Genomic DNA, 11,167 nt, shown 5'->3' on the forward strand with positions numbered 1-11,167 from the left:
TGCTTTTATAAGCCAAGGAAACTTGCGACCATGAAGTTTTTTTTTTTGGGGGGGGGGGAAATCTAGCCTACTTCAGAGGTTGTTAAGTGGATGAAAAATTACAACGCAAGACATCAGGGAAAGACATTAGCCCCCCTTTTCACCTTTAGTCCTTCAAAGAGGCACTGGCTGAGGGATTCTGGGAGTTAAAGTCCACAAGTCATCAAAGGGCCAAGTTTGAAGACCCCTGATTTACTGTAATGTTTTGAACATGATGGAAGACGTCCAAAGGAAGAGAGTGCCGGATACGAACAGTGGGAGCCTCCTAAACTTACGATGAAGGCAGCCCTTGTTTTCTGAACACGCAGGCTCTGCAAACAGACATTAAGAGTCGTAAAGTGGGCGAACAAATTTAATTCTGTAGTTGTACAGTCACTAAATCGTGTCCGACTCTTTGTGAGCCCCATGGACCTCAGCATGCCAGACCCCTTTTGTCCTCCAGTCTCTCCTGGAGTTTGCCCAATTTCACGTTCATCGTGTTGATGACACCATCTAACCATCTCCTCCTCTGCCGCCGTCCTTCTCCTTTGGCCTCTCTTCTTTCCCAACATTGGGGTCTTCTTCAAGGAGTCCCCTCTCCTCATTTGGTGGCCAAAGTGTCTGAGCTTCAGCTTCGTTCTCCGTCCTTCCAAAGGATGGTCAGGGTGGGCTACCTTCAAGATTGACCGATTGGACCTCCTTGCGGTCCAGGGGACTCTCAAGAACAATTAATAATTAGAACAATCAATCAATGGAACGACTTGCCTCCAAAGGTTGTGGGCGTGCAGACACTTGGAACTTTTTAAGAAGAGACTGGACAGCCATTTGTCTGAAATGGTATAGGGTTTCCTGCCTGAGCATGGGGTTGGACTAGATGACCGCTAAGGTCCCTTCCAACTTTATTACTACTATTATTAAGAGTCTTCTCCACAAATTTAATACCCTGAACTTCTTTTGTAGTGAGAATCTTTTTTTTTCTCAGTGTTTACTCAAGTGAAACTTTTCAGAAACTAGAAAGAGGGATATATATTGATCTTTATTGATCAGAAACTAGAAACTTTTCAGAGACTAGAAATGAGAGATATTTATTGATCTCACAGACTATTGTGAATATTGTCACTGGATGTTAAGATATCCCAGAATTATCTGCATACCTTTTCCAAATAAATGTCTTACGGAATTGATGATGTTTCTGATCGGCTTAAGCCAATTAACCTGTAATGGAAGCATACTCCAGACCGTTAAACATCCGTGTCACTGTTTCTTCCTCAAGTGTCCTTTTCACGGAAAAATAGTTCCTCGGGATGAATCTGGGAACCCGCTCAGTCGAGAGGACAGAGACAGAGAAGCGAAGAAGCAGTTTGAGAAGAAAGAACAACAGCCAGGTGGGTTGAGGGGGTTAAATCTCTCCATGGTTTTCAGATCCATTTTGTAGAGCTGTTGGGTGTCGCAAACTCCTCGACGTGAGTCTAGTTCAGGGGCGGGGAACCTTGGCCCTTTTATGACTGATGGACTTCAACTCCCAGAATTCTTGAGCCAGCCATGCTGAGGGGAAAGGGAGAAGTTTCCAAGCTGAGCCAGGCTGGCTCAGGAATTCTGGGAGTTGAAGTCCACCAGTCATAAAAGAGCCAAGGTTCCCCACCCCTGGTCAGTATACGTGTAGTCCTCGCCCTTGACCACAACTGAACCCAAAAATTCTGTTGCTAAGCAAAACATTTGTTAAGTGAGTTTTGACCCATTTTACGGCCTTTCCTGACACGGTCATTAAGTGAATCCTGCCATTGTTAAGTTAGTGACATGGTTGTTAAGTCGAATTGGGCTTTCCCCATTGACTTTGCTTGTCAGAAGGTCACCAAAGGGGATCACGTGACCCCGGGATGCTGCAACCATTGTAAGTAGATGCCAGTTGCCAAGCGTCTCAGTTTTGATCATGTGATCACAGGGTCGCAAGTGTGAAAAACGGTCGTAAGGCCCTTCTTTCAGTGCTGTGGTAACTGAACAGTCGCTAAATGAACTTCCCCATTGGCTTTGCTTGTCAGAAGGTCGAAAAATGGGATCCCGTGACCTTAGACAGCAATGGCCATAAGTATGAGTCAGTTGCCAACCATCCGAATTCTGATCACGTGACCATCCCAGGGACGCTGCAAGGTCATGTGTCCCTTTTTTCAGCGTCGTTATAACTTGAGGTGGTCGCTAAACGAACGGTCGTAAAGTCGAGGGCAATCTTGATTTCTGTCTTACACCCACACAAACCGATGCAATTTTGTCATGGGTGGAAATGTGAAGAAATTTGCAATGTTAGAAATATTTGTCCTGCCCTGAATTTGAATGGGGAGTCCCCAGCAATCAATAATTTATATTTTTGGGTTAGATTACGTTTTGTGTACACTACTCCTTGATTTGCAACTGTTTGCTTAGTGGCCATTGAAAAAAGTGACTTACGAACGTTTTTCACTCTTGCGACCGTTGCAGCAACCCCGTGATCACGTGATAAAAACCGAGACGCTTGGCAGCTGGCATGTACTTACGACGGTTGCAGTGTCCCGGGGTCACACGATAACAGTTTGCATGCTTGGCAACTGACTCATATTTATGACGGTCACAGTGTCCCCGGGGTCATCTGATCCCCTTTTGCGACCTTCAGACAAGCAAAGTTCACTTAACCAGCGTGTCGCTAACTTCCTAACTGCAGGGATTCCCCTAACAACTGCGGCGAGCCAGGTCGTAAAACGGGGCAAAACCCACTTAACAAATGGGGCTGAATTGTCGTAACTCGAAACCCCCTCCCCTACTTTCTGGATCATTTTCTAGTTGCCAAATGAATAACCGTTGTTTTTTTTTTTAATTAATCATATACATCATGGGTATTTTTTTCTCGGGGGAGACTTTGCCCAGCGGGCGCATGGCCGTGAGCAGAGCCTCCCCCGTTAATTTCACTTTCGGTCCGGGCATCACCGCAGGGCCCTCCCTCCGTGACACGGCTTGACGGTGCTCCTTCCTGGGCCCGGAGGAGGCGGCCGCGGAGCAGAGCCCGGGGGGGGGGGTTCCTTTGAAAAGACGGATCCCGGGAGATTAGGCTGACCCACTAATCTGCCCCGCTCATCCTTTTACAATAGCTCACACGGGAGAGCAAATTAAGTGCCTATTTTTTGTGGCAGCCCTGGAGAAGATCTGCTTTTCCCAACCTTTAGTGACTTGTTAACAAACCGGTATCGGGGCGAGGCAGCGGAGGCAGCCGCTGGCCAGCCAGATGTGAAATACTATCTCTTCGCTAACTACGAAGTATTGATCTCGCCCCAGCCCTGGCCAGCGAGCGGGCGCGCGCCGTAATTCTCTTTTCCCCTGCTGCTAAAGCGGTAACAATGCCCGGAGAGCTTCTGGGTCCCCTCCTTCCATCAGGCCCTCCTTCCTGGCAGCCGATCGATTTTCCTCCCAGGCTTTTAAATTGCCCCTTCATTTTCCTCCGATGTTCATTTCATCTTCAGTGAACACAGCGGCGTTTTCCCCGTTGTGTTTAAACAATTGCGCCATTCAGCCGGTTCCCACAGCGCCAGCCTTCTTATTTACTGGGAGATAAACAGTTTAGACAGTTTTTTGTTAATCTGGGATTAATTGTTCCTGTGTCTGGGTTTCTTTGCTTCAATAAAAAAACAAACTTTGTGATTCATCACGTGTGTGTGTTTGTGTGTGTGTGAGAGAGAGAGAGAGAATATGTGATTTTTTTTCCCTTTCAGACTTTTTCTTTGAATTCCTTTAGACTCACAAAGCTAATAGCTCCTCAGGAACTCCGACTTAGTTTTTTTAAAAAAATCTGGAATATCTGCAGCTTTTTTTCCCCTACTCATAACTACACTATTAATTTATAATACTGTAATGATCCATACTTGGGTATTACTGTTTTTCAGTACACAATACAGTAGGTATGATTTTTTTTTAAGGTTTATATCAGAAAATGTAGATGTCTTTGCTTTTGTTCCTTAGACTATAAAATCATATAGTCCCGTTTATGTTTGACATTTTCTTGAGTGCAAGTGGTTTGGAAAATGTATTGATTTCGGTTGTTTGATCTTTCTTCTGTCCTTATAACTGGATTGGTGAGAGGGTGGGTGGTGGATGGAGATAGATAGATAGATAGGTAGGTAGGTAGGTAGGTAGGTAGGTAGGTAGATAGATGGGTGGGTGGGTGGGTGGGTAGGTAGATAGATAGATAGATAGATAGATAGATAGATAGATAGATAGATAGATAGATAGATAGATAGATAGATAGATAGATAGATAGATAGATAGATAGATAGATAGATAGATAGATAGATAGATTAGATAGGTAGGTAGATAGATAGATAGATAGATAGATAGATAGATAGATAGATAGATAGATAGATAGATAGATAGATAGATGATAGATAGATAGATAGATAGATAGATAGATAGATAGATAGATAGATAGATAGATAGATGATAGATAGATGGATGGATGGATAGGCTGGGTAGATAAGGTAGATGGGTGGGTAGGTAGAGAGAGAGAAGGTGGGTGGGTGGGTAGATATTCTCATAAAAATAATGTAACACAATACCATGCAAAATATTAATTCATTCAGGAGATGAAAATATAATTGGTTATTAGAGAGAGATGGTTACCAAATCAGAGGAAACCCCCCCAAGGAGAAAGGCAGTTGGGGGTGAATCACTGCAATACAATTGAGTTGCATTTATTTATTTTTCTCGTCAGAATGGCAGGACCCCGACTTCATGAGAGAAGTGGAAGCCGCGACCGGCGTCGATCTTGGCTCTTCTCAATACGACAGAAAAGCTAAAGGGGGGAAGAAGAAAGGGAAGGCAAAGAAGAAATATCCCAACCTCACAGATCTAAAGCAAAAGGCGAACACGTCCCGTTCCCGTCTCGGGAAAAAGGTTTTCAACAAGTAAGAGATGTCTTTGATTTCTTCTTTTCTGGGTCGTCCTTGTGAACGGACTTTGGGCTTCCGGGCCTGGCTCTCCAGAATCTGGACAAATCTGCCAAGGAAAAGGAGCTAGGCCAGGGGTAGGCCACCTCGGCTGTTTTAGGACTTGTGGACTTCAACTCCCAGAATTCCTGAGCCAGCATGGCTCAGCTTGGAAACCTCTCCCTTTCCCCTCAGCGTGGCTGGCTCAGGGACTCTGGGAGTTGAAGTCCACCAGTCCTAAAAGAGCCAAAGTGGCCTACCCCTGAGCTAGGCGGAACCAGGAAGGGGTTACCAAATTTTTGTGGGTTTTGGGGTGTGTGTGTGTGAGGGATTATCACACTCTGTAGAGTAGCTAATTTGGGCAAAGTCGATTTTCTTTTCTGGCTCAAACCTGCCTTGGTTTGACATGTAGCATCAACCACCACGATATTGGAGGCATCAAAGGAGGGTTTTTCAACCTTAGCCACTTTTAAGATATGTGGACTTCAACTCCCAGAATTCCACAGCCAGCTTGGTCTCAAGCGTCAGGTGTGGTCCTCTTAATATTGTCCAGTTAGCATTGTGGATGAAGGAAGGTTGAACTCAGATAGCTCTCTAATGTTTCTCAACCTTGCCAACTTTTAAGACGGCTGGACTTCAGTTCCCCATGGCTGGGGAATTCTGGGAGTTGAAGTCCACACATCTTAAAAGTTGTCAAGGTTGAGAAACATCGCATTAGAGAGCTGAGTTCAACCTACCTTCATCCACCCTCTGTTTTCTCTATCCTACCCCTTGTCTAGTTTTTGGGCTGAGTCTTCTCTCTTTCTCCCATCTCCCCCGCTTCTACTCCTGTAGTAATTTTACCACATAGCTTTTTTGGGGGGAGCAGCTGGGAGAATAATTGAATTGTGCATTTGGGGTGAGGAGGGAACTTATTCTGCTGATTTAGAAAGGGAATCCGCCGTCTCCAATGGAGGAGTTAAATAGAAGGTTAAAGAAATAGCTTTTTAGATCTGAGACGGGAGTGACTCACTCTTCTCTTTTTAACAGCCCATTTTATAGCTGAAGTAGACTGTGGACTTTGCTGCATGGAATGAGAATGGAGGACAGAATTCCTCTTTATACTGTAAATTAATTTCTTAGGTCTTTTAAAGTCGCCTAGGAGCTCCCCGGATTTCTTGATGGAGCCGGGCTGTTCTGTCAGGCGTGACTTAGTCCATTTTAATTTTGTCCTGAATAAAATTAACAGACAGAAATAATAATAAGAGGATTTCACTTGTTCTTTAATTATAGGACTGCCAGGGGAAGAAATAATATCCCTATTGGAATCAAATCAGCTACCCGAGTTTAAATCATTGGTTTAAATGTTTTAACTCCGTAGGCTAACTTAAACTGGCCGCTTCTCTTTGTTCCCACACACCCCCTTGGAAATTGTGAGTTGCACAGAGTAGTTTTGTTGGCTGATTCCTAAATCTAATAAATAATTGGCTAAGTGTATTTGAAAACCTTAGCATTAAAGGCTCACGAGTGTTGTTAGCGGCATCCATCTCAACTCCAGTTGTCCTCAAGACAATTTTTCAGATAGAGTCACTTCAGCTTCCCTTGATTAAATCTGGACCTGATGATATCCATCTTCGGAGAAGGTAGCTCATCAAAGGTTTTAAACCACAAATCAAGGTTTAGCTTCCCATGGTTAAATCTGGCCCTGACGACATCCATCTTCAGAGAAGATAGCTTATCAAAGGATTAAACCACAAATCGAGGTTTCTTGTACTCCTTTTCGGTCCCGTTGATGAAACCTGGAACAGCCTTTTCTGCAAAGGAAGGGGATTCCAGCATCAGGCTGGTTGCCCAAGATGATCACTGAGCAAATGTTGATACACGCCACAGTTCATTCACAAACAAACCCGTGTGTCATTAGTCTTCCGCCATCTTGTGACGTGAACACTGACTCTTCGTGAAACACACAATTTCCCGCTCCTTCTGGCCGCTGAATCGGAGAGCGCGAATAAGGAGCCGCCCTTCAGTTCATAGGCAGAAGGTCTCAACCCCTATACAGGCAGTCCTCAATTTATGACCCCGAAATTTCTGTTGCTAAGCAAGACAACCCCCAAAGTGACTTTTGCCCCATTTTACGCCTTTCCTTGCTGCCGTTGTTAAGAGAATCGCTGCAGTTGTTAAACTAACGGCACAATTGTTAAAAGGGATCCGGCTTCCCCTTCGACTTTGCCTGTCGGAAGGACGCAAAAGGGGACTCTGCAGCCGTCGTAAACGTGAATCAGTTGCCAAATGCCTGAATTTTGATCAGGTGACCCTGGGGATGCTGCAAAGGTCGTAAGTGTGAAAAACGGTCATCGGTCTCTCTCTTCGGTGCCGCTGTAACTTTTTAGACGGTCACTAAATGAGCCGTTGTAAGTCGAGAACTGCCTGTGGCCTTGAAGATTTTCAGTCCATTTTTATTATTGTCACAGACCAGCCCGGAAGATTTTAAACAGATGTTAACAGAAATACAGAGTTGGAAGGGGCCTTGGAGGTCTTCTAGTCCAACCCCCTGCTCAGACAGGAGACCCTGCGCTATTTCAGACAGAGTTGGGGGAGGGTGTGTGTGTGCAAAGAAAGACATCCCACCTGTGACAGCCCACCTGGCACCTGCCAGGACTTTGAAGTTCACCTGCATCTTGTAGGATCAAAGCAAACGAAGCGGAGCAGATGTCGTTAAATCCCAAAAAAGCAGAACGCCTTCCGTTCCTAACAGACACATTAGTGCTTACGATGCCCGGCAGGCCTGGAGCAATTCCTCTCAGGAAAGTTCCTTGTTTAAAAACCATGTTCTTCTTCTCGTCTCGAAGTAACGCCCGTTATAAATAATGAGACTTACCTGGTTTCCTTCTCTTCCTCGGCAAGCAGCCCCTTTGTCCGTGACAATCTGGCATTATCTGGTTCTTATTCCGAATCGCCGATAAGTCATAAAGTACTAATAAGGCGAATTTCACACCAGATTTGGGAAATAAAATTCAAAAGTTCTCTCTCTTTCTTTCTTTCTTTCTTTCTTTCTTTCTTTCTTTCTTTCTTTCTTTCTTTCTTTCTTTCTTTTTAGTGGATGTGCGCTTCGGGACTAATGACTTTGAGGGTGGACTAGCACCAGGCATGAGAAAACAATCTGTCATATTTTAATAGGTTTCAGAGTTTGCGGCCCTAAACACGATGATAACCTTGGCTTTATATATAACAGTCCCAAATTACTTGAAACGTGCAGGTGACGAAGCCGGCCTCTGCCTTGCCAATAAAGCTAAAGTGGAATTGCACACCGATCAGGCTGCAGAGATCTCATTTCATTTACAGTATCTCACAAGCCGGTGGTGCTAATGCAAAAAGGAAAAAAGTGCATGGCACAAAAGGTCAAGGCCATTGTGTCGCGCTAAAGACTCACTTTTCTCCTGCCAATTAAGTTCCTGGCCTAAAACTGTCACCCCGGAGTGGCAGATTGCGTCTGGCTAATAAGGTTGGTTTTTAAATGCTCCGAATCGGGAAAGGCATTTTAGGAGGAAGCTCATAAATTTATTTCTTTCATTACTTATTAAATTTGTTTGCTGCTCATAGCCAACAGCCCAGAAGACAAGCTCCGGGTCCAAAAAGATCTTGTCTGACTCGAACGATGGGCCCTGTCCAACAAAATGAGTTTCAATGTGGAGAAAAGCATAATCTTACACTTAGGCGGGGAAAAACAAAGGCACAAATACAGACTAGGCGTGACCTGGCTTAATAGTAGTAACTGTGAGAGGGACCGTGGACGATCACGTAAATATGAGCCAGCCCTGTGCGGCAGCAGCCAAAAAGGCTAATACAATCCTGGGTTGTATAAACAGAGGCATAGAATCAAGATCACGTGAAGTACTAGTACCGCTTTATAAAGCCTTAGTAAGACCACACCTGGAATAACTACATCCAGTTTTGGTCACCACACTACGAAAAAGATGTTGAGGCTTTGGAAAAAGCGCAAAGAAGAGCCACTAAGGCAATTAAAGGCCTGGAGACTAAAAGGTACGAAGAATGGTTCCAAGAAGGACTAAGGGGGGGGGGGAGACATGATAGCAGTCTTCCAGTATTTGAGGGGCTGCCCCAAAGAGGAGGGGGTCAACTTATTTTCCAAAGCACCAGAAGGCAGGACGAGAAGCAATTAATCAGGACCACTTGGTTATTTTTGCGAACAAAATTGGCCGAGCCGACCTGTGTATGAAATAACAGTTTGGGCTCTTTTTTTTTCTCCCTTGTTCTGCTTTGCAGAAGTGCGGTGAAACGAATCGTCAAAGCAATGAATCGGATCGACCAACGGAAGCACGAGAAGTTTGCAAACCAGTTCAACTATTTGCTGACTTGAACGTCACCAAGAGCAAGACTTAAGGAAAAAAAAACACTCCATGGCAGTTTTGAGCATCTTATACAGTATCCGTGTTTTTCAAACTAGGCAACTTTAAGATGGGTGGACTTCGACTCCCAGAATTCCCTGGGGAATTCTGGGAGTCGAAGTCCACCCAACTTAAAAGTTGCCCAGTTTGAAAAACACTGCACTGTATGTACAAAAATTGGAGGGGCTTCAGTTGAGTGACTGTCACCCCCTTTTTAAAACGTCTTCCACGTACACTGCTGTACAATTCTATAATCAAGGATTGATTGAAACAATCTCATTCATACAGATGTATATATTTATATTAATCTGATATATTTAATAGCAAGCGTTGGGCTTTCTTAAGAAAATTCGAAGCTCATCCTGGCACGTTAAAAGGCTTAGGAATTGTATATAATCCACAAATATATTGTAACGTCTGTGAATAAATGTTATAATTTAAATAGGCTCAAAATCTGATCCAGTACAAATTGATTCTATTGTATAAGCTCAGGAGATCCTAGAAAATATTACAATCCTGGTTTCTACATGCAAGTGATTAAACGTTAAATGTTTTCCATGAAGTATATCAGAAAGTGAAGATTGATATTATTGTACCGTATTTGCCTGAAAATAAGACGCAACTGGAAAATAGGCTCTAGCATGATTTTTCAGGATGCTCCTAATATAAGCCCCACCCCCAAAATAAGGCCCAGTTAAGATTGTCAGCCAGACAGAAAAATTTAGTACCGTATTTTCCTAACCAGAAAATAAGCCCTAATGCATCTTTTGGAGCAAAAATTAATACAAGACCCAGTCTTATTTTCGAGGAAATACAGTACTTACCGGTATAAGGACAATTATGTTTATTCTGTTCTTGCACACATGAATTCTTGTATGGTCGTATCTGTGCAGATTTTTGCAGTCCTCCTGGGAATGTATTAAATACTAAATATGTATTTAAGACATTTATACAGCTTCCCATCTTTTAAACCAACTCTGTGTGAGTTAGGATTTTTAGAATTTTTTTCTAATAAAAAAATAAAAAGATGTATAAAATCATTTTAAAATAAGGAAATTCAACCGATGATAAGATTAAAAACAATAAAAACCTGGCACCAATCAGTTCTAACGTGTGACTGTCTAATTTTCTCTTTAAATGTAAATCTGACAAACTTTTAAAAATCTAATCTTTAAAATCTAATAGGATTTTAAAGCCTTAGGCCTGCAAAACTTCAGGGGAAAAGGTGTTGCATAGGGCAAGGTCTGCCACGGAAAAGTATAAATAAAATGTTATTTTATAAAGAATTAAGATTCCTTGTTGGCATTGCCCATTAATGGCTTTCTCTTACCGTAGGCAGACAGTAAGTCTTAACTGGTCAATTGATGATAGATTTTCATATTTGTAATATTTTTTAAAACGCTATATAGCAATTTAGTAGAGATTGGAGGTATGTCTAGTTTAATGAAAAGAAGCGGGGGAACATGATAACAGTGTCCCAATATTTGAGGGGCTGCCCCAAAGAAGAAGGGGATCAATTTATATTCCAAAGCACCAGAAGTCAAGACAAGAAGCAACGGATGGAAACTGATCAAGGAGAGAAGCAACCTGGAACTAAGGAGAAACTTCCTGACAGTGAGAACAATTAACCAGCGGAACAGAAGTTGCCACCAGAGGTGGTGAATCCTCCATCATTGGAGGCTTTTTAAGAAGAGACGGGATGCTTATGATATATTCTTGCACCCCTTACAAAAGTTTGAAATAAAGGCAACGAATTCTGCATACACACTATAATTTTGAAAACCCCAAGTTTTTGCACCCCCTGGAATATCGTCTCACACC

The 11,167-nt window shown here is 43.2% G+C and overlaps 1 protein-coding gene across 1 annotated transcript in view; it reads left to right on the top strand.

The window, feature by feature from the left end:
* The window catches only part of UVSSA (UV stimulated scaffold protein A), a 51,193-nt gene extending 40,747 nt beyond the window's left edge, over positions 1 to 10,446 (top strand). The window contains exons 12-14 of the mRNA XM_081328000.1: positions 1,292 to 1,403; positions 4,748 to 4,940; positions 9,225 to 10,446. Of these exons, the coding sequence (XP_081184126.1) occupies positions 1,292 to 1,403; positions 4,748 to 4,940; positions 9,225 to 9,318 (399 nt within the window). The 3' untranslated portion in view covers positions 9,319 to 10,446. The remainder of the gene's footprint in view (positions 1 to 1,291; positions 1,404 to 4,747; positions 4,941 to 9,224) is intronic.
* Positions 10,447 to 11,167: the final 721 nt, after the last annotated feature.

The sequence above is a fragment of the Vipera berus genome, assembly GCF_964194415.1.
Source record: "Vipera berus genome assembly, chromosome: 4".
NCBI lineage: Eukaryota > Metazoa > Chordata > Lepidosauria > Squamata > Viperidae > Vipera > Vipera berus.